The sequence below is a fragment of the Symphalangus syndactylus genome, chromosome 11, assembly GCF_028878055.3.
Source record: "Symphalangus syndactylus isolate Jambi chromosome 11, NHGRI_mSymSyn1-v2.1_pri, whole genome shotgun sequence".
In the NCBI taxonomy this organism is placed as follows: Eukaryota; Metazoa; Chordata; class Mammalia; order Primates; family Hylobatidae; genus Symphalangus; species Symphalangus syndactylus.
In genome coordinates this window covers 41,182,334-41,206,942 of record NC_072433.2, presented here as the reverse complement: position 1 = coordinate 41,206,942, position 24,609 = coordinate 41,182,334, and the positions used below count along the sequence as shown (strand labels likewise).

Sequence of the window (24,609 nt, the reverse complement as noted above, 5' to 3'; positions counted from 1 at the left end):
TGTTGTGGGGTTGCGGACATCTGCTGTCATTCCACCACTATGACTATCACAAGTAGCATCCATTACTCCTTCTGGCAAAAGCCACTCGTTTTCACTTGACGTTCCCTCACTCTCACACTTAAAGCCTCACACTTTCCACTTCTGGTGGAGCTCCATCTCTGTGGCAAGGGTGGAACATATGACCAAGCCTAGACCAATTAATATACTGTATCCCTTGGGCAGAGAGATTTGTTTAATTATAGGGAAATGATCCAGTTAGAGCCAATGAGACTTTCTAGGAAAGTGATTAGATGGGCTGTCCTTTCTCACTAGGTTTGAATGTGAGGGCTGGAACTGCTGCAGCCATTGTGGATATATGGGGACGCTGAGGCTGAAGTCAACAGAGTAGAAGGATGACATTGTTCAAGCCCCACATAGAGCCATGCCTAAAGCTGGCATTGGTTGGGAACAAATATAGAAAGGTTTTCACACTTTCCTTTATCCAAACCCTTTGTAATGTGACTTTGCAGGTTCTCCCATTGAGAACATTAAGAGATGGAAACTACTTCCTACTCCTTGAATATGGGCTGGTCTTGTAACTTGCTTTGATCCATGCATTCCAGTGGAAGTGATGGTGTGCACTTTTGCTGTCAGAATCCTGCACCATGCAGAAAAGCCTAGGTGAACCTGCTGGAGGATGAGACACAATGTGGATGAGAGCCAAGGCATCCCAACAGCCAGAAGCAGTGTTGCCTAGCTGACCCACAGCTAACTGCAGATGAATAAGGGAGCCCAGTTCAGACCGGAAGAAGCACCCAACTGAGCCCAGCTTAAATCACTGACTTGCAGATTTTGTGCGAAATAAGCAGTTGTTTTAAGCTACTGTATGTTGAGGTGATTTATTATTCATCAATAACCGATACACATCCCATCTCTGAATTTTTCATTTATATGAACCGATAATTTTATTTTTGATGTAGTCAGTTAGGACTGGGTTTTCTGTGATTTGAAATAAAACAATTCTTAACGCATCAAAGATGTGTCTTCATTTCCCCCACTAGATAGCATCATTAGGGGTTCTGTCTTATCCTTATCCAAACCACTTGCCCTATCTGGATCCAAAGCTGAGTGATTGATCAATAACTACTTAGTGATTGACTATGTCATATTGACAGATTCACAAATCACATTCTGAAGAGCAAAGAATATATTTGCTCTTGAGTCTCCAATGTCATCTCTAGGGGGATTGTACTTTATCTGGCTTAGATCCTCAACAGAAATTTGGAAGATACAAGGCGCTTCTCCAACCATCACAATAGCTGAAAACAAATACATCTGAGACATCGTATTTAAGGAACCAAACTCTGCCATCTCCCTCAAGGGAACCCAGAAAAATCTGGGCCTTAATCCTACCTTCCTTGCTATAAAAACCTGAAATGACGTCATCTCTTTCTAAAATAAAATAAAGGCATGTAGTGCTTCTAGGCAAGAGGTCCAGATGCATCTGACTTTGCTGTCCTCCAAGACACCATCCACTTATTGCTACAACTTGCTGCATTGTTCCTGCAATTTATTTTCTTCCTTTTGCAAAAAAAAAGGAAGAAAAACTAAAGCAGGGATTCCATAGAAGTCATCCTCTACTTTAGTAAAAAAGTAGAATCCACCTGGCCTATTCTGTGTGTTAGAGTGGAATCCAGCAGCCAATTCTCTCCAATTATTGACAAATTGTGTGTGTGTGTGTGTGTGTGTGTGTGTGTAGATAGAGAGAGTGTGCGTGTGTAGACAGAGAGAGAAAAAAATGTAGATACGCACCAGCGTTTTTATTCTTAAATCAGAGGATAACCAGGCTTTCTCCCGCCCAAGTGAGTTTATATTTTAAATTCTTAGATGGCTGTTTTTTTTTTTTTCTCAGATCTGCAGACAAAGGTCCAAAGGAAGAAGATTTTGTTGAAGACTGAAAAGAGAAATATACTTGGTGGACAGAGATAACTCCTTTCAGCACAGAGGTCAGGTAAGGGAATCACAGACTGACATTTACCCTTCACTCTGAACTCTCCCAGGCCTCAACAGCTCCTAATCTTTCCTTTCTTCATTCTCTCTCCTCCTCATTCACAGGCTCATCTCTTTCCCCAAGAAGACTCAAGAAAAAGTCCAAGATAAGAAATTCCATTTATAAGAAAAGGAAGGCACAGGTTAATTTGGTTTATCTCCTCCAACCTCAACAACGGATGTGAGTTCTAACAATTGATTGTGGTCAGAACCAAACTTTCCTTCCTCATTAGATGACAAGGTCGCAGCATGAAGAGGATGCCATATTGTGGAACTGGGTGCCAAGGAGAAGACATTCGAAGGTGCATGAACAAAGTGAAGGTGATGCAAGCAAGTGCAGAGGAGGTGGGGAGACTGGAGTGCTGGGCGAAGGGTCAGCAGAAGCTAGCAAACATGAAAGACACAACACAAAACAAGCAGTTATGCAAATTAGGATGATAAGGGGGGAGTGGTCAAAGGTGTATTTCTCATGGCTCACCCAATGCAAACTCAGTCTTATGACCCTACATGACTGACTGCACCTGGCCTCTGCATCCCTTCAGACTCCTCCTCAAAAGGACTCCTCCTTATTGCCAGCCACACAAGCCTTCCTTCATTTCCTCTAACAGGCCAGACTTGTTCCTGCCTCCTGGTCTTGGCACTCACTGTTTTTTTCTGCCATAGCTGGCTCCTTCCCAAACACCAAATCTCAGCCCAAACAACATCTCCTCTGAAAGGCCAGCCTTGATCACCTTTATAAAATACAGATCTGCTCCTGCCCATCACTTTCTATCTCATGACCCTACAATGTGCCCCTTCATGATAGCTCACACCAGCTAAAACCATCTTGTTTGTGCATTGCTCACTTGGCCCCTGCCTGTCTCTAGCTCTAGGAGGTCGGCTCCCTGTCACTGTCTGGTCTACTGTGTGGTATCACCCATGCCCAGCACCTGGCCTGGCACATTGTAGGAACTCAATGCAAACTTCTTGAGTGAAAGGAAAATGAAGAAACTCAGCCTTGGGAGAGAAAACAACCGTTAAATGATTATTTAATAAAAGAGTATTAATCTGTTTTATATTAATTATTAATTTAGTTCATAAAATATTAATTGTCTTTACAATGAATGTGTCCTTAGTCACTGGTGTTTGTGCTTTGTGAATCTTCACATCCCATGGGGCCAGTAATGGGGCTGGGGGTGTAGTGCGGGAAGGGGGGCAGGGAACCAATCTGGCCTGCAGGGGTTACCTGCCCCACGGGTGCCTGCAGGCTCCATGTGGTTTCAGTGGCATGGCACCCGGGTGGGAAGAGTGGCTCAGAATTGGTGGGGTATGGTGATAATAAAAAGCCAAACAACTTTTAGTTGACTATTGTTTTTTAATTCTATACAGATTATGGCCCCTTCATTGCCTGCACCCTGTGAGGAGACTTTTCCCACATCTGTCCTACTCCCACCCTCGCACTCCACTGTTTTTTTCCCCTTCTTGAGTGAACACACGCACTAGAAGGGCAAGTGTCCTTGAAGGGAGGACCAGCTCCATGGCAGCACACATGTCCTCCCAAACACAAACATACACAAACAAGGAACAAATTAGAATCTATCCTGGCTCCTGGGAACCCTTGCCCTCAGGCCACTAAAGCACCTTGATAATAAATTGTCCTGTGCCTGCTAACTGTCTCCACCTGTTCCTGGCAGAAATCTCTTCCCTCATTCCAGCCACTCTCTGGAGGGCAGGCAGAGTTCTATTTATCCATGTCCACAGGCCTTGCCAACCAATGGCTCATGGCTTCCCCACTTCCAGGAAAGCCACATGGCCCAGGATACAATAGAGTAGGGAATGAGTAGGAGGAGAACTGGTCTCTTTATCCCAGCAATATGGACCTTGTGCTGGCAAGAGACCTAAAGACAGTCACATTTACTTCTCATCTCTACTCTGGCCCTTTCACACCTAACAGAGTATGGCAATTGGTACATGGATAACACTGAGTGAGCTGAGTGACCCATGATTACTTCCTGCCATCAGATGTTTATGTTCCATCCCAGTAGGGTCCCCTAGTCACAATGAAGATCCAGTCTCTATGCTACCTCCATCTGATTTCTTCCTTGATGTCTACTCCTTTTATCTCACTAAAAAATTTTGTATTATTACTTGTCATTTATTCAAAAGTATGTATTTGTGAACAAAAAATAAAATTTCTCTTTTCATATGGTTCAGATTTGAATCCCACATACGTGATATCTGCAAGCAAGTTGCTTTGCTGGGGCGATTTGTGAAATTTCCTCACACTCAGGTTGTAAGCTACTTTGTGGTCCTCATCTCTTTTCACATGGACAAAACTCTTACAGAAATTAAGAACTTTATTTTGCTGTAGAAAACCAGATGTAAGCCCATTGAAAGGAGAAACCTTGGCTATCTTTGTTATTATAATAAATCTAGTATGAAATTGGTGATTAGAAAATATTAAATGAAAGGAAGACAGAGAAGGAGGGAAGAGGAAGGTAGGGAGGGAAGAGGAAGGTAGGAAGGGAAGAGGAAGGTAGGAAGGGAAGAGGGAGCTAGAGAAAAGGGGGTGGGAGGGGGAAAAGAAATTAAATTGTCTTGAAACTCAACTGCTAGGACAGTTACTGTGAGTAAAGAGGAAATAACAGTTTATAGAAAAATATGTTTCTTATTTTGAAAAAAAAAGTTTGGAATAAAACAAAAAATATAATGACCCCTATTTTTTAGAATTATGAGGAGTTGGAGGAATCACTTAAATGTTTGTTAAGCATCACTACTTCTACTTATAAAGAGGAAAATTTTAACTGGAGTGATATTTGGGACTTAAAATGTCTGTGGTACCAATTTTAGCCATTTCTCATCCGAGAGCAGGAAGTTTGCATTGTTTATGACTGAATATTCAAGTATCTTTCCCCTACTAGGATTTACTGTAGGTTTGTGTTAGTGACAGGGGATTTAAATGAAAATTTTTAGGTCTTGGTCAGTAAAACGACCTGTGTCAGCCTAGAGAAAGAGGAAGAGAGGAGACAGGGTTGACCCAACGCTGGACAGAGGAGTCTGAAGATGTGCATGGGGAGAAAATAACCGAGCTCATGTGACCCAAAGTCAAGTGTACTCTGGGTTTAGGTCTCAGCTGCAGAATTTATTGGTCATGTGACTGTGAGGATCATTTCAGCTCCCTGAGCCTCAGTTTACTACTCATCTACAGAATGGAATTAATAACATTAAATGAGATGATGCATTGCAAGACATTTAGCTCAGAGCATGGCATGTATTACATATGCCATAACTGTTAGCTATTGTTATGATAATCTTTGTTATTATTATAGTCAAGATGCCTACTGCAAGACTAAATATATATCAAATGTTTTCTGTTGAGCATACAACTTGAGCATATTTTCCAACTTACCTTACAATTTCATGTAGCCACGTGGCTGGATTCTGAACAATGACTACTTCCAGACCTGACTTACAAAATCTCTCTCCATACTCTCTCATTTCCCTCATCTTCCAAGCAGATCCAATGGAGGACTTCAAAGTCCTAGAAGACGGCACAGTGACAAGACAGAAAGAATGTCATCCATGAATGACCATGTGGAGCCGACCCACTCCCTGCCCTGCTGTCCCACATTGCACAAGAATGTGACATAGAAACACAATTTCATTTCTCTTATGTCACGGAAATTTGAGGACTCTTCCTTATAGTAGCTAGTATTACTTACCCTAGCTAATGCCGAGGAAGACCAAAAAAGTCTTTCAGACGCTTTGTAAGGACTAACCAGAAGACACACATAAACACAGCTTTGCTCAAACTCCTTTTTGTCACAAATCACTTCTTCAGGGCCTCAGAATGTGAATTCCAGCTGCTCTGTCAACCAATGTCTACAATCACTTTTGCTGTTGAGTGCAAATTCTTCATTCATGAGGGTGCTCTCCAAACACATTCATTCCATGGTGTTCATTTCTTGGTATAGAAGCAGATGAGGAGCAGCACATTCCCCGGATCTGTATCCCACATTACCTGTATTAATAAGAATGCTAGGCTGCACCCATTCATTACCTACCAGCCTGCCAGACAAAATGATTCACCCTAGACTTACAGGTTGAAGTCGATTGAGTATCCTTTGAACTGGAGGGAGAGGCACTTCCATAAAGTGGTGAGAGTTTTACAGCAGAAAGTTCTATTAATGACCCCACTTCAGTGCTTATCAGGAGCAGGCCATATAATCCCTTCCTGGAATTACATGCTGGTCGGTTCAGATAAATAACACAGATCTCTGTCATTTATAATCCAAAATGTTAACAATTAATTTCCAAAATCAATCCTAAAGGGGGCTAGAAGGCTAAATCGCTAGGTCCAGGCAGACCCCACTCCATGAATTTCTCATGAGTCAAAATTTAAGCCTTGAAACTTGTAACTAACTGTTGTCAAGACACAGCTGACTTAGGCAATCAAGACAACAGTATTCAGCAGTAACCTGGGTGAAACATACTCTAAGTGTGAATTAATAAGTCGGCTGACACCAGGCCCCAGATGTTTCCCACCCTGGCAATATGCCCGAAGTGATGATAAGCAGATTTACATACTTAACTAATATGTTTATTTAAAAGAAATTTCCAAATCCAAAATAACATCCAGATTTCTCATTTGGCTGCAGATCAAAAGACATCCTATCAATAAAGACAGAATCCAGGATAAACCTTTTCAACATCTGCTTAAAACCAAACAACAGATTTGAGAGTTTTGGTAAAACTTAATTGCAGACAAATTTCACTGCCTCTTACATAAATATATATTTTCATGTCCCTGGAGTGGTTCTGACCTCATCAATTTTCGTGTTCACAATACACAACATTGTTCTTTTACCAGCACCGACAATTCCGCCTTTATGGAGAATTCCCGTCCCAAGGTTTTCTTTCAGACTGAAGGATAAACAGTCTTTCTCTCTGGCCAGGAAAAGTCGAACAAAAGTCAGGGGCATGTGCTAATGCTTGGAATGTTGTAGAAAAGAAAAATCGACCCCTCTACCAGTAAGATCTTTGTTTTTCTATAATTACTAGAAAGCATTTATTTGGTCTCCATCTCTGATAAATCTAGAAGGAGAATAGAGAAGTAGAGATGCTCCTTGAGTTTTACTTTTTTTTTCTTTTTGGTGGTGTTGATTCCCCAACGGAGAGCATAGGAACTGGATCAAAGTCTTAACAGATCTGTGTGCTTGTGAAGGAGATGATAATAGGAGGGGTGTTGGCCATAGTAGCACTTACCCCTTTAGTGTGAATTAGTTCACTTTCTCCAGGTTTTAGCTGTCTGAAATTGGACCATGATGCTTGGGCACTGAGACATTTTTTCTCCCATCTGGCCAGTGCTGCAATTGAGCTAAGGATTTGGCTCAGAGACTCCTGCTACCTGGGGATCTGTTTAATGTCAAGACCAATATTAGCTGGTTGACCCTGGGGTCGGGTGACTTAGAGAGTCAGAAGTGATCCATGTTTGCTGCTGCTCCACCCTTTGAGCTTAGTCATGATAAACTCCTTGGGCCAATCCTGTTACAGCCAAAACAGCAAGAAAAGGGTGGTAGAAGCAATCAGAAAAATGCATACTAAGACACCAATGAGGTACCATCCTCCTCTTCTCAACTGGCACACACTTTAAAACAGGGGTGTTCAGTCTTTTGGCTTCCCTGGGCCACACTGGAAGAAGAATTGTCTCGGGCCACACATAAAATACACTAACACCAGTGACAACTGATGGGCAAAAAAAATCACAAAAAATTTCTTATAATGTTTTAAGAAAGTTTACAAATTTTTGTTGGGCCGCATTCAAAGCCATCCTGGGCCACATGCAGGACAAGCTTGCTTTAAAATATCCCATTTGAAGATAGTTCAGATTTCCCTAGTTATAGGTGATTTACCAAATAACTATATATGTATGAAATTAATATATCAAAAGCCTTAAGATATTTCCAACCTTTGACTCAAAAAATGTTCTTCTAGGATGTATCTTAAAAAATAATTATGATTTGTGCACAAATTTAGCTATGAAAATGTAGTTTTACTTATGATATGACAAAAATATCACAAATGACCTAGGTGTCAAACAATAGAGACTAGTTAATTAAATGATGGTCCACAACTTACATAATTATTGAAAACATTTAGGCCATTTACATTTAATAAAACTCATACTGAGGGCATTTAGATTGTTTCTAATTTGGACTTTTATGAATAAAACTACAATGAAATTATTGTATAGTTTTTCTTTTTATAAATAGATGCTTTCATTTGTTTTGGGTAACCCTCCATGAGTAAAATAACTGGATTATATGGGAAATAAATGTTTAACTTTTTAAAGAACTACCAAACTTGTTTCCAAAGTGATTATATCATTTTACAACCCTGCAACAATGTATGAAAATTCTAGTTGCTCCACCTCCTTCTCAATACTTGGTTTCCCAATCATTTTAATTTTAGCCATTCTAGCAGGTGTGTAGTGATATGTCATTATCGTTTTAATTTACATTCCCCTGATAATTAAGAATGTGAGCATCTTTTCATGTGCTTATTCTCCATTCGGGTACTTTATTTTGTGAGTTGACTATTCAAATCTTGTTTTCATTTTTTATTAGGTCATCTGTCTTATTGAGTTGTAGGAGTTCTTCATATATTCTGGATATAAGCCCTTTGTCAGATGTTTTGCAAATATTTTCTCCCAACCTGTGGTTTTCATTTTCATTTTGTTTTTTCTTTCTTTCTTTCTTTCTTTCTTTCTTTCTTTCTTTCTTTCTTTCTTTCTTTCTTTCTTCCTTTCTTTCTTTCTTTCTCTCTTTCTTTCTTTCTTTTTCTTTCTTTCTTTTTCTTTCTTTCTTTCTTCCTCTTTCTTTCTTTCTTTCTTCCTCTTTCTTTCTTTCTTTATTTCTTTTTCTTTCCTTTTAGTTCTTTTGTGAGACAGTCTCACTCTATCACCCAGGCTGGAGTGCAGTGGCACCATCTCAGCTCGCTGCAACCTCCACCTCCTGGGTTCAAGTGATTCTCATATAGCAGCCGGGATTACAGGCACTTGCCAACACACTCAGCTAATTTTTGTATTTTTAGTAGAGACAGGGTTTTCCCATGCTGGCCAGCCTGGTCTCAACTCTTGGCCTTAAGAGATCTGCCCACCTCGGCCTCTCAAAGTGCTGGGATTACAGGCGTGAGCCACCGTGCATGGCTTCATCATAGTATCTTTCTAAGTGCAGAAGTTTTGAACTTCATTTGCTTTTGAGAAAAAGAAATGTTGTGGTGCTTAGTGAAAAGATTCAAGAGCACCTGCCTTTCAACCCCTGCTCAGCCTTTGTTTTTTTTACTTGGCTGCCATCTCTCTTGTTGTGTGGACTTTTCCTCATCAACCCAACCATCAGGTGCCTACTAGTGGAAGCTGTGAGTGGGTAATGGCAGATGAGGTGTCAGGGAACAACAATAGAAACAGAAGCCAAACCTAACCTGCCCTGGAGCTTCCCATGTGCTCTAGAAAGGGAAGTGCCTTGTCTGCTGAGGCACCTTCTAGTACTTTCCAGCTTTAAACGAAGCATGGATCCTTTCCTTCACAATTAACAAAAGCCTTTGTTAAGGTATATTTGGCACGTGCTGTCATGCTTCTTTGTCACAAGCAAAACAAGAAATTAGAGATTCTTCAAAATTCTATTAGAAAATAGACCTTTCAGGAAATGTTGCAGAGTTGGCTTTCTGGGATATGGGGCCAAATATTCCTTCATTCCCTGAGAATTGACTTCTTTGTGCTGTATGCTCCAAATGAACTCCATATATACATGCCTCTAAATTTTTAGGGCACACATTTCTTTACATGTCTACCTCCTGCAATTACACTGGAAGCCCCCTTGAAAGTATGGCCATGTTTTGTACATCTTTGTATGTATAGTGCCTGTCTTAGTCCATTTCTGTTGCTATAACAAAATACCTGAAATCTGGTAAATTATACATCATAGAGATTTATTTCTCACAGTCCTGATGGCTGGGAAGTCCAACATCAGGGCACCAGAAGATTTGATGTCTGCAAAGGGCTCAGTCTCTGCTTTCAAGATGGTTTCTTCTTGGTGCATCCTCACATAGCAAAATGAGAGAGCAAAAAGGACCAAACAGACTTCTTCAAGATCTTTTACAAGGGCACTAATTCCATTCATAAGGGCAGGGCCTCATGACCTAATCACCTCCTGATGGCCCCTCCTCTTAATACCATTGCATTGGTGATTAAGTTTTAACACAAATTTTAGAAAGACACAAACATTCAAACCATAGCAGTGCCTACCACACAACTGATACAGAATAAGAACTCAATGGATACTACTTGAATGGCTGAATGAATGAAGTGAATTAATTGTTAGTATCCCCAAATCTGAGAGATATCTCTCTGTTCAATAATCTATTTTGTTAAAACTTTGCTCTGGAGTTGGACAGACCTGGGATCACATCTCAGCTCCAGTTCTTGCTAGCTGTGTAACTGAGACAAAGTTCTCAGCTTCCTTTGAGTCCCATGGCTTATTAAAGGGGAACAATGGTTATAATTATAATAACTACTTCATGAGTGTGTATGGACTCAATGAGTTAACACAAAGTGTGTAAGCCAGTGCCTGGTTCTTAATAAGTGCTCTGTAAATGTTAGCTCTGGTTATTTACATGCTGTGTTTTATGTGACCCATTTCTTCTGAAATAATGTTTGCTACAGGTAGAAGATGATGGTGATGGCCAAATGTGCATTATATATTTTAGTCTTCATAACAACCTTGATTCACAGTTACTATTATCCTTTGTTCAATTGTAACTGAAGTGACATGCATGAGGTCACAAAGCCAGTGATAAAGCTGGGATTCAGACTCAGGCTGACCAGACTCTAATCTCTAAACATAGTCACTCTGTCCCTTCACACAGGAAAGCATTCTCTGATTTGGAGGAGAAAATTCCTGTAGCCAAGGATGGTGGCATAGGCCATAGACATGGGGCTGGCAATTACTTAGCTAGAAGAACAAGAGTCGGCCAACTTTGGGGACTCCCAGTTCTATCCTCCTCCCTCTTATGGCAATAGGATTAAGTTTTGTATATTAGTCCATTTTCATGAGGCTGATAAAGACATATGAAAGACAGGGTAATTTATTAAAAAAAACAAAAGAGATTTAATGGACTCACAGTTCCACATGGCTAGGGAGGCCTCACAATCATGGCAGAAGACAAAAGTCACGTCTTACATGGTGGCAGACAAGAGAGAATGAGAGCCAAGTGAAAGGGGGATCTGTCTTAATAAAACCATCAGATCTCATCAGAGTTACTCACTACCATGAGAACAGTATGAGCAAACTGTCCCCCATGATTCATTTCTCTCCCACCAGGTCCCTCCTACAACACTTGGGAATTACGGGAGCTACAATTAAAGATGAGATTTGAGCGGGGACACAGCCAAATCATACCAAGTATATTACAGAAAACACGAATAACAGTGGCTAAAACAAGATACAATTTTTTTTTTCTCTTACGTAAGAAAAGAGTAGCCTAAAGCTTATTTAGCCTAAAGCTGGTATGGTGGGTTCCAGTTCACAGGACCAGGGTTCTACTTTTTTGCTACTTGAAAATAAGCATCCGGGAGAAGTGCTGTTCTTCCTCACAGGACCTGAGATTCTCCTCCCCCACCAAGTGTCACCTTTCTGCTGGCCTGCAGAAACTCCTCTGTCTCTTCAGGCATCACCAGATACACCAAGCAGACCAAAACAACATCACAAAGGCTCTGAAAATTAAACTGCCTTTGGAACCACAGTCCACGAAAGTATGCCAAGACCTCTGTGCTAAACCTAAACAGGCTGACTGCCTGCTAAAATAAAAGATTAAAACAGGATCCAGAGTCTCCTAACATAATAGCCAAAATGTCCAGTATACACTAAAAAGCCATGACACTGAGAACCAAGCAAAACACAAGCGAACTAAAAAAGACCATCAACTGACACCAACGCTCAGATGAATCAGATGCTGGAATTGCCTAACAAGGATTTTAAAGGAGACAGAAATGCTTCAACAATCAATTACACATTCTCTTGAAACAAATGAAAAAAATATAAAATCTGGGCAAAAAATAGTTTTTTATTTTTTTAGAAAAAGGAAACCACAGAACTCTAAAATATGCAACAGAAATAGAAAGGGCATGTCTCCTAGCCAGATCAGCCATTCAAAGAAGTGCAGAAGAACTATTCGATGATGTTCACCTAATTTCCTTGGCTACTTTCCAGCTGCAAGGAATGCTGGGAAATGTAGTCTTTAAGCAGGCACACCAATGATAGACTGGAGTTTTGTTTATCAGGTAAAAGGAAAGAATATGTATTGGGTTACTAAGCTACCCAGGTCTGCCCCTGACACAAAGGGCTCATACATTGGGAACAAAATCAAGGCTCTGGGAGTTTGCATTGGAATATGAGCTTACTGTGGATAAGACCAAAGAAATCCTGTGCACATGGAGGAGGATTATAAATCGTGGTTCTGGCTGGCATGATCCACAGTTACCATGATTCCCGTATGCCTGCAGAAAGACAACTTGATGTGACCTAATGTCACTAACACCTCGACAGGCTCACCTTTTGAGGGAAGGCCATTTAATTACCTGATTAACTTGCTCATCTTAATTAACTTGTTCCTATTGTTGATAACCTTGTATTGATTGCTCTGCTGGTAGTAATTAGAAAACTGGTAAAGAAGTAAGGAGAGAAGCCCAAAGAGGGGGGCAGCACAGCACACAGATTGTCTTCCTGTCTCCTAAGAACCTACTGCGTAGGCTGTGAGCTTAGCATATTTGCTTCTCTTTTTAGGTAAATATGTTATAGACACAAATGATGTTCTCTGTTGATTATTTATACCCACTCCACATTCCTTCTTAGAGTATCTGCCCTTTTCATTTTTTCAAAGACTCAGCTCTCATGAGCCCCACATGGACTGCCACCCCCATCAACCACAGCTGATTGGATAAGCACCTGACCTAGACTGTGCCAGTCACATTTGATTGTTTCAGATTTCTGAATCAGAGCATGAAGAAACAGTACCAGTTAACTTTGGATGCTGAAACTATAGGATGATGCGGACTTGGAAGGTGGACAAGGTAGCTATTTTGTGACAGCCACCATGGACCCTGTATTCCTACCAACAATCAGAGAGCACTTGTCAGTTAAGTTCACCAGACTCCTAATGGCGTTATAGTTCTCCCACCAAACTTCTTGCCCCAGGGTGTATAGACTACCTCTGATTCTTTGATAGAAGTTTCCCTGTACATTAGCTCACTCAAGTTCATTGCCATTTTTTGCAGCCCAAAGAGTCCCTTCTATAACAAAGCACTCTCATCACTGAGTTCTCTCTATCTTAGTTTTAAGTGCCTCTGGTGAAAATGCAAATTTAAAGGACCTATTAAAAACAACAGAGTGGGAGTTGCTATCAAATAAAGTATAAATTGCTAAACTGCTAAGGCCTCTATCAAGACCAGTGCTGGGCTAACTCTTTCCAACCCAGTAAAACGAGGCTTTATTGTCCACCACTAACATGTCACCACCTCCCCTATTGACTTCAGTCCTTTGGGACCCCCTAATTGTCATACCCCACCCAGCTTCCGAGAACTCTATTGCCTCCCCAGAAGTAATCATAGTCAACACTTAGTGGTAGTTATTTTGGCTTGAGGCCATGGCCTTGCAAAGCTGGTGTTGAAGTGATGCTCTCCTATCTAATTTGACTGAATTGAGTGTTCCAGTAAGACTGGTGATGTTTTCCTTGCTTCAGGGTCCATCCTAATGAGTAAATGCTGCCTCACTTTCATAGAAGGCTGCAAATGTAGGCTTGTAAAGAAAATCTTTACAAACACTTCTTGGTGTCTTAGAGATCACCCAACACAATTACACATGGGGATATGCTGGGAAGTACTAAAATAAACCTGATTTATCCTTCACATATGCCTTTCATTTGCTATTGTGGCTTCAAAGCTGAAAAAAAAACAGAGAGATGTTTCTCTAAACTTTCACTGTTTATTAACTGAGAATATAATGGAAGTGAAACAGCCAACAAAAATTAAAAGCAGCTTACTCAGGGATACAGAGTCATGACTATGTGGAGCCCCATATTCTTTACTTCTTTGTCTAAAGTCCTCATATGCACTGTCTGAGTTTTCATGAGTCCCACAAACTAGAACAACTCCCAACTTCATTGAGAAGAATGAGGACATCTTTGCAAAGAAGGCAGAGGAAAGCCACGTGCTGCTTATAACACTTTGATGGCTACCCAGTGCCAAGGCTTTTTTTTTTTTTTTTAACCAATCCTGACAGCAAAAATCTGGAAGCTTGATCCTAGAAGACTGAAGAGCCCCCAACATAACCCTGAACTCTCGCATAAGAGAGGAACTCTTAGTTCGTTTGCCATTAAGACAAAACCACAGACTAGATCATTTATAATGAACAGAAATTTATCTTCTCACAGTTCTAAATGCTGGGACATCCAAGATCATGGGACCCGCATCCGACAAGAGTGTTCTAGCTGCATCATTCCATGGTGGAACGGCCAGAGAGGGTGAGGGAGAGAAGCAAAAAGGGGCCAAACTCATCCTTCTATAAGGGACTCCCTCCTGAGATAACAGCATTAATCATTCATCACAGCACAGCCCTCACGGCCTAATCACCTTTTGAAGGTCCTGTCTCTTAATACTGTTATAATTAAACTTCAACCCATGCTTGGGAGGGAACAAACATTCAAGCCACAGTAGAAACCAACTTCTTTTTCTGTTGTTAAAGCAACACTTTTTTTCTTCTCTGTTACCTGCAGCCTAACCAGATCCTAATAAATACACAAGCTTCTATGTCGACAAATATGTCTACAATGCTGTTTAAATGGCAGCATGGTATTCCAGGATATGGAAGTGCCACCATTTACTCAACCAGCCCATTCTTGGAGGATGTTTAAGCTATTTCCAATATTTTGCTATGTTCAACAAACTATAAAGGATCTCCCTAGTAGCTAAGCACCCATGTAAATCCTTAGATATCTTAGGATAAACCTGTAAACTAGTTTATGTGTCCTAGTTTAGCTGGGCCCAGCTGGACCATCACACGTATTTAAATTTTTTTGAAACTTATTGCCAACATGCATCTCCAGAGAGGTAGTACACCAAATTATGCTCCTACAAAAGTTGCAGAAAGTTGCCTGTCCATCCATACTGTCACCCACAATGGTGATTATTACTTTTTATCTGTGACAATTTGATTTATGCTGGGATTTTGCAGCCAGCACCAAGGTAGCATGTTGTCTCTCAGTCTAATAATAATTTCCCTTTCCCTCATCATCATCACCAGCACTACCAATTTCTCTGCACTATGGGTACTAGCATCAAAAATGTTCCCATCACATTTACTTCATTTTGAGGAAAAGAACAGTTACTACCATTCATTCATTCACTCATCACACCAATATTATTGAATCCTACCTTGGACCAGCATTGTTATGGTAGATCTTGATAATGTAGTGATAGACAATACCATCCTTCCCACCATTTACATAGTAGACTGCCTGGGGCTCATAGTCTACTCCCATCTCAGCACATGAGATAGTCCCGTTATCACATTCTCTTCTATCTCTCTCATAGGAATTCACTCACTAGCCATGGAGAACTTAATGGGCATTAGGTTCTTAATCCTGCTGGGTATAATTGGAGATAACCACCCTGGCTGACTGAGCACTATACCAGGCTACTCATGGATGATTTGGTTATTAGACATAATCAGAGTGTCCCTTGTATGCTAAAAAGGAGACTCAGTCTCCATCCCATAGAAGATGACATTTTTCTGACTGCCATCCCTCAGATCTAGATGGTATTGTCTCCCTGACACCCAAATATCTTCAATCATACGACCAAGCCATGGTTCCCATCACTCTTCAAACTCCTGAGCATTTAAGCAACCTAAGGAAGTCAGAGCTCTGGAATCTTCCAGGAATCACAGTCTCTAAGGCAGATGGAATCTTAGAAGTAGAGGATCCTATTTGGTAATTTCTCCCAAGTCACCTCTCACGTGCCCTGATTCTACACTAGCCATTCTCCCACCTTTGCAGCTTTCCAGGGTGGATACATGGGAGGACACGACCCAGAATCCACGGACCTTTCCCACACGTATCCAGAGTCATCACACAGGTGTTAGGGCTGCAAAGAGGTGCCCAGATGTTATGGTTTGAGGTACAGAAAGCGGACAACTGATCCAAGCAAACTGGGATCTCTCTGGATTCTCGACAAGACCCCCAGTCTAGTCATAGAGGTATGCTTCTTGCAAATTTGACAGGAAAAAATAATGTATCTCTCAGCAGCATTCCAAGTTCAAGAAGACAGTGTGTGTACATGTGAGTGTATATGTTTACATACATGAGTATGTGTGCTGTGGCAGGGGGCTCTTTGGAAACCATCTAGCAAATACAGGTGATGCCTTAACAGGTTGATATGGTTTGGCTCTGTGTCCCCACCCAAATCTCATCTCCAATTGTAATCCCCATGTGTGGAGGGAGGGACCTGTAATTCCCACATGTCGAGAGAAGAAGGTGATTGGATCATGGAGGCGGTTTCCCCCATGCCTTTCTCATAACGGTGAGTGAGTTCTCACGAGATCTGATGCTTTTATAGGTGTTTGGAAGTTCCTCCTTCTCTCTCTTTCTCCCTCCTGCTGCCTTGTGAAGAAGGTCCTTGCTTCCCCTTCATCTTTGCCATGATTGTAAGTTTCCTGAGGCCTTCCCAGCCATGTGGAACTGCGAGTCAGTTAAACCTCTACTTTTATAAATTACCCAGTCTCAGGTATTTCTTTATAGCAGTATGAAAGTGGGTTAATACACACATGTATGCCAGTTTCTATTCTGCTATTTTCCACAGGGCAAGAGAAAAGTTTTTGAGCTCTGCCCAGTTTTCATTGTGCATTCATTTATTTGTTTTTGTCTGTTCCCTGATAGAAGATAAGCCCTCTGGGAGCAGAGGGCTTGTCTATCTTGCTTGGTACTACCTCCCAATAGCCCAGAAGGGTCGCTGGCATACAGTAGTTGCTCAAAATATAAGGTAAACAAATAGGTAATCACATTTCATTAACAAAGCCATCTGTGAGGGAACCTCTATCATTCATTCATATTCTCATTCATACTGTGTGGCTGATGCTAGGACATAAGCCACAGTTAATTTTCTACCTCCACCCTGCCAGGTGCATTTTGGAGCCTAAATGTATCACCAGCGATGGAAATGTGCCCTTATTAGCATATTTTATCTGTCTCTTCAAATCCATTTTGGAACAAGGGAGGGAAATAAAGACATTTGATTTATCACTGGCGATGTAGATGAACTTAGTCCCCCCACCCCACATATACACACACTCACACATATGGGATTCAGTGGAAGAGATGTGGTTCCACTCTACACTGACATCCCTGCCTTTCTCCACAGTGCAGGCAGGCAGGATCCCACTTGACTTAAGCACATGTCTCAAGTTCACCACCTCTCCTCTCCCTCCAACACAGAGTCTCAGCTTAGACTGGGGCTCATCCTCCACGGGACAAGTCTCTCTCATCCTAAGCTGGGAATCCCCAAAGGGGAGTATACCTCCCCACCCAAGAATCAGGCTAGAAAGCCGGAAGCATGCCTGCAGGCTCAGTCTTCTCAAGGCAATGTTGGGAGAAGGATCACCAGAGGGCAAAGTCTCCTGCAGCCAGCTCACTGATGATTGGCACCTAGGTTTACTGGGGCTAGCTTCAGGGCCTGGGATCAGGCACACTGCCATCTCAACAGATGGGCACATGGGTAGATAGCCAACAGATAATGCATGAGCAACAAATGTGTTTGTCGAGGGTAGTTTTTCCAGGCAGAAACATCAAAACAGGCTCATCTTTTTCTTTTCTTTTCTTTTTTTGAAACAGATCTCACTCTATCTCCCAGGCTAGAGCGCAGTGGCACAATCTTGGCTACTGCAACCTCCGCCTCCCAGGTTCAAGCATTTCTCCTGCCTCAGCCACCCAAATGGCTGGAATTACAGGTGCACACCACTACGCTCAGCTAATGTTTGTATTTTTAGTAAAGACAGGGTTTCATCATGTTGTCCAGGCTGGTCTCGAACTCCTGAACTCAAGCTATCCACCCACTGCCGGGGCCTCCCAAAGTGCTGGGATTACAGGCATTAGTCACTGCACCTGGCCCAAAATGGAATCTAATTCCTGAAGAAGGAGGAAGGGGTGACACCAGGGAGCATGAGGTTAGGACGCCCCTGGGGGGAAACAAAAAATGCCACTCCTTATTTTCTATGCAGGCAACAAGAGGGAGTGAGGTTAGACATGAAATAGATCCCTGGGGGTCTTGCTTCCTCTCACAGCTGAGAAGTTGTTAAAACCCATTTTGTGACACTCACGTAGCTGTGATGAGCTTTGAAAAAGATCTGGAAATGTGCAAAACATTGACAACAGCCCTGCGATCTTCTCTCTGGGAAATAAGGAGCTCTATCCTCATGAGCTATAAATTATGAATCTTATGACAAGTATCCAGAGGTAAGAAATGTCCATGTACTGATACTGCTTTATGCCCACTCACGGCAGACACTGCTAACTGGTTACAATGTATTTAGTATTTTCTCACCAACCCAAGGTTGTACTTCAGACCTTCTTTTCAATAGCCCATATATTCACAGGGTACAACATTCAAAAAACAAATACGAAAGGAGAGATATACTTGAGAAACCTTCCTCCCACCCCTGACCCCAAGACACTCTGTTCCCCTCCCCAAATGGAGACCGAGGTACCTGGTCTCAGAATCTTTTGTGAGACAGCATTTTAGGAAACCAATAGCTTTGAAAGGTGAAACTGATCAGATTTAGAATCTTAGAATCTAGTTCCATTTCAGAAGAGTGACCCCACTGTGCTTCAGCCAGTAGTGAGCTGAGACGGAGCAGACTTAGCTCTGTAGCAATGATAGAGGTCCAGAAAGCACTTTACATCAAGGGGCACTGCTTTGCCCACAATGACCAATACGTTCCTGAGCAACATCTGGACTTCCCAGGGGCTGGTGTCCACTGTGCAGGGCGGCACTGTCAGGGCTCCAGCCTCTGCCAGCAGGACCTTTTCATGGACTATCTTAGGCTTGCTCTTAGGGATCGGGGTCAGATACCACACTGGGAAATTTCACAGGGCTGTGAATGTTGATGAAGCCTTGGGAAAGCAAGGGGCAGCAGAGAAAGCACTTGGCCCAGGAATCAGAAGAATCTGGGTCCTTTAATCAGTTCTGGTATCTTTCAGCTGTGTGACCTTGAGAACATCATTTCCCTTGTCTGGCATAAAATGAGGGGGCTGCCCTGTTGAAGAGCAGTAGAGAGAGTGGTTACACCCACAAGCTTTCAAGCCAGGCCTGTTAAATTTGAATCTTCTTTACATCACCCACCAGCTTAGTGACAGTATGCAAGACACAGAAGCTTTTCTAACTTTCATTCCCCACAACTTAAAGTGAGGAGAATAATAGTACCTACTTCATGAGGTTATTGCAATAATTAAATGGGTTCACAATACATTTAAACCATGTGGCATAATACCTAACACATGATAGGCACTCAATAAATGCCAGCTATTATTTTATGATGACTTTCAAAGGTGGCATTAGATCATAACAGGAATAGACAGAGGAACGAGCTACCTATTTTAATACTAGTACTCCTGATGACAACTGGCTACCAAGTTATTAGAAATTTCTCACTTGGCTATGGATGCCACCCATGTACTCCAAAAATTGTGTCATTAATTGTTGCAATCAATGATTACCATAAGGGAGGTTTATCATGATGACCATCTTCCACCAAAATAAAGCTTTTACCTTATCACCAAAATCACCTAGGCCAATAGAGAGATTAGAAAATCTTCACAGGGAAACCAGGCATTTGGATCCTGAACCCTGAAGAAGGGGTCATGACTTTTCTTCTCAGTAAACAAAATGTGGGAGATCTATTTGGTGGTGAGAGGGTTAAGGTCTCATGTTATCAAAGTGGCATCAGACTTTCATTAAGGCCTCCTCTTGATATGTATCATTAGGATAACTGTTATGAGTTGAATCATGTCCTCTAAAAAGATATGTTGAAGTCCTAATCCCTGGTACCTGTGACTATGCTTTTATAGAGTCTTTGTAGATGTAATCAAGTGAAGACAAGGTCATACGGAATGAGAGTGGGTCCCAATCCGACATGGTTGATGTCTTTGTAAGAAGAGGAAAACAGACAGACATGCATGGGGAGAAAGCCCTGTGATTACAGAGGCAGAACTTGGAGCAATGTGTCTACTCCAAGCTGAGGAATTACAAGGATTTCCAGCTAACACCAAAAACTATGAGAAAGCATAGAACACATTTTCCCCTACATCCTTCAGAGAGAGTATGGCCCTACAGACACCTTTATTTCAGACTGGTGGCCTCTATAACTATAATGAAATAAATTTCTCTTGTTTTAAACCACTCAAGTTTGTGGTAATTTACTAGAGCAGCCCTAGGAAACTAAGACAGTCCTTGACGAAGGTAGACTGGGGGCTTGGTTTTAAAAAAATCAAGGAAAGATAGAGGCACAAGATCTTTGGGAAAATCTATGACTATTCTCATTTGCACATATTTAGAGAATTATGCACATAAGGACTCCACAAGTAACATCCTGCTAACACAGTTCTCATTGTAGGGACCACCTGGCTATTCCCTCACACTAGAAAGCTCTTGGTCCTGGACCTTACCAAGTAATCTTCCTTCTAGAATTCAGCTTCCTGTGTTAGATTTCACCTCCTCTGAGACGCCCCCATGGACTGTCCTCTTAATAGTAGCTTAAAACTCTAGATCATCTTTATCTTTTTTTTCTGTTATGTTGTTCCAAAATGTAATACCATATGAAATCCTCTTGTTGACTTGTTCCTGTTTGACTTGCCTGACTCCACTGTGGTGGGATGTGAACACCACTAGAGGATGGTGCTGTCTGGGGTTCCACTGTCTCTGGAACCCAGACAACAGCCTGGCTTGTAACAGGCACACGATTCCATATTCCATCACGTCTAAGATGATCTCAATTGTGAGATGGATCACCATTACTGTATGTGATATTAAGAAAAAAAAAAAATGTGCTGCTAATTAAACTCCAACCTGACAATGATGAAGAAACATAACCCAACCTTAGAGATGTTAAATCACAAAAAAAAAATGTGTCTTAGATGCAATGAAATATGGTAAAGGTTTCCATAATAATAACCTCCACACAGGGTTCTGTTATTGAAAGAATCACTCAAGCCCTGTGAAGACCAATGTGGAAGTTGTAGCGCTGCCCCTGAGCACAGTTCTCAGAGTGTGAGTGGAGGGAGAGAGTAAGGCAGGTGTCAAAGAGGACCTGCAGATGGGGCCAATGCAGCTGCAGCAGGGAACATTCTGGCCATTTCTGAGACTCACGATGATGTCACAGAGCTTCAGAACCCTAGTATACCCTAGACCACCCAGACGTCCCACAACCTGTTGAATCTCACAACATATGTTTGGATAGCACTTCCCAGCCTACAACGCACTTTCACAGGGATTCTCAAACTTCCTCCCACCTCACATCCTTTTAAAGCAAGTGAGTGTGGGAACTCTGGCTCAGGGAAGTTAAATCACTTGCCTAAGGTCATGTAGATCATTAATGCCATAGCCAAGACCTGAGCAAGTTCTTCTAACGCCAGGTCAGGCCTCTTGCCACATACTCCATTGACTCCAGCGCCTAACCCATGCTCATCACAGAGCTCACATTGGAACGATTGTTAAACAGACTTCATTCCGCTGGTAAATATTTTGGAAGATTCCAGAAAAATATAACAAGTGTTTGAGTGCTCTTAAGGGGATTGTCTAACACCTTGGCTCCTGACTCATCCTTAGAAGTCTTCCAGCCACCTTGTACCCATTTCAAGCCCAAGGGCTCTTTAATGTAAATGAGTTACTGAGCAGGTGAGGGAAAAAGTCTGGTCCCCTTTTGAGGGGGTGTATTTTGAAGCAGTTTGCTGTTTTCTTAAAGCTTGGGGAAGAGTAAGCAGTAATCAATAGTGAAATCTGCCTGAATCTAGGAGGCTCGATGAAGGTGCTTTTGAAGCACATCACAGAGCTTGATTTTCTGTTATTTAGTGCCAAAAGTTATTACCTCAGCAGCAGTGCAATGTCTAATTTATACCAAATTGTTAGCTGAAATCTATTAAAGTTTATTAGCACCATCTCAGAATACAGTAACATCTCACTGCTTCAGCTCCTGTTTAAATTGACCAGCTGGTTTAACTCTATTAGCTTTGAGGCTGAGATAAACTGGAGTCCACAGGAGCCATCCACAGCACTGGGGGGAATGAATACAGATGAAGCTCAGGGTATTTGGGGTGTTAGCTGCTACCAAATTGCTGCAGGCTTCATCTCTCTTGATGCAGCCTCTATCCTGTTATTGTATTACCTACAGGATAGGGAGCGTCCTCAGAATTCAGAAAGCAGTTGTCAATGGGCTGGAGCTTTCAGCAGATAAGGAAGCATTTATGGAATTGTGAGGCTGTTGGCCTACCACCAGGACTTGGGGAAACTTGGGTTATCTGAAAGAAGAAGGGATTTTTTTTTTTTTTTTTTTTTGAGACAGAGTTTTGTTCTTATTGCCTAGGCTGGAGTGCAATGGCACGATCTCAGCTCACTGCAACCTCTGCCTCCCGGATTCGAGTGATTCTCCTGCCTCAGCCTCCCAAGTAGCTGGATTATAGGCATGTGCCACTATACCTGGCTAATTTTGTATTTTTGTAGAGACAGGGTTTCGCCATGTTGGTCAGGCTGGTCTCAAACTCCTGACCTCAGGTGATCTGCCCTCTTGGGCCTCCCAAAGTGCTGGGATTACAGGCATGAGCTACCACACCCGGCCAAGAAAGGGATTTTTTAAGACATTCCCCAGATTGCCAGCAAGCCCATGACTTCTAGAGCGCACTTCCAGTTGGATGGAGGGAGGACAAAAGATCTAACGTTACCAATAGAGAGAGATTCTGACTTTAGGTCCATCCTATCTGTCCCCAGGGTAAGGATCCCAAAGAAATCGGACCACACCCATATGGAAGCATTTAGGGAGAGGCTGAACAACCCTCCACAATGATACACAATGTTCAGTCATTTTGGACAGCCTGAAGCAGTGGGCATATTGGCCTTAAAAGTCACCCAGATCTGGTTGGAAAGCCAACCTCATTGCTTACTGGCTGCACAGTCTTGAAAAAGTGACCTGGCATTCTTGGTCCCAGTTTTCTCTCCAGGAAAAATAGCTTTTCATGACAGTTTGAGTATTGCACATGAAGCATCTAGCAAAGCCTCAAGCACACGGTAAATATGTATTCAGCATTAATTTCCTTATCTTTACCTCTCTTGGCATTTTACAGTCATTGAGTTAATTATATTTTCATTTTGCTCTATGCTTCTTTTAAGCTCCCTCGTGCTCATTATCTCCAGTCTGAAAAGAACCCAAAGAAGTAGGTGGAGCAGGAATTTATAGCCCTGTTTTACATGTTAGGAAATCCTTGATTTAGAGAGGTTAAGAAACCCACCCAATGTCACACTGTTCCTGTAGAAGGAGGCAAGAAGGCTGAGTTCCTAAATTCCACTCCAGCTCACCACATGGTTATGACGCCACAGAGTTCTATAAGGAAGATGGACTTCAGAAAAGCAACTAGCACACCAAGCCCCAATGTTAGGGCCAGAGCTGTGTTGTCTCAGTAGTAGCAGAAGCAAAATTCACAATCCTAGTGCTTGACACATAGAAGGTGCTCATCATGTGTGCACTGAATGAATGAACTGATGAACCAAGCTAAACTCACTCTATCAGGATCTCCCGAATAAAAGTAGGAAGAAGCTATGTTAAACAAGAGATAAAGTGCAAAGATGGTAGAAAGATTTAGAGCTTCTAAGTACCTGACCATGATCCTTCAGTGAATACATGTAAAATGCACTCCATTCTGAGTCAAAGGCAGCCAGACCATCCCTGGCAGGAGAGAGAAGGCTCCTGGGGCATTGGACTATTAGTGCCCAAGGGGTGGAGCTCTCCAGGCAGTCAGCCTGACTCCCCACACCTTCTGCCTGGCTATTGATACCAAACCTCCAGCACTTGACTCTCTTCAAGACCCCTTGAACTTTTGTCAATACACTCTGTATCCCTGGTACCAAGCACAGGGCCTGACTACAAAACTGGCTTTTCTGTGTTAAATAAAGGAGGTCAAATAAAGCAGATGTTACTAGCTCCACTTTATAGCTAAGGAAAATTAAGCCCAGGAAATGAGCCCAGTGGAAGGAAGACTTTCATTCCCTCACAAATATTAATTCAATAATTCAGTAGAGTCTCCATGCCTGCATTGTCTTAGGTGCAGGGAGATACCATGATAAAAGAGCAGACAATGTTGCTGCCCTCAAGGAGCTGACATTCTAGTGGAGGAAGACAGATGCAAAGAGGAATGTATGCCCACATCACACAACTAAATTGTGGCATGATGGAGTTCAACAAAATATGGATACAGAGAGCAAGGTTTGAGGGTAAATTTAACCAAGGTAGGGTAATC

The 24,609-nt window shown here is 42.0% G+C and overlaps 1 protein-coding gene across 9 annotated transcripts in view; it reads right to left on the bottom strand.

Moving 5' to 3' along the window:
• Positions 1–21,453, bottom strand: part of LOC129457527 (uncharacterized) — a 55,620-nt gene extending 34,167 nt beyond the window's left edge. For 4 of the 9 annotated variants that reach the window (XR_010114411.1, XR_010114410.1, XM_063612700.1 and 1 more), the window contains exons 1-2: positions 20,961–21,272; positions 5,417–5,548 (exon numbers count right to left, since the gene is read on the bottom strand). Coding sequence is in view for 5 of the 9 variants with exons in the window: in XM_063612700.1 (XP_063468770.1) it covers positions 5,417–5,548; positions 20,961–21,118 (290 nt within the window). In the remaining 4 variants the exon portion in view is untranslated. Of the gene's footprint in view, positions 1–563; positions 670–5,416; positions 5,549–5,729; positions 5,852–20,772 lie in introns of those variants that run through there. The other 5 variants (XM_063612702.1, XM_063612703.1, XR_008649283.2 and 2 more) reach the window with 5 other exon arrangements.
• Between the last annotated feature and the right edge of the window lie 3,156 nt (positions 21,454–24,609).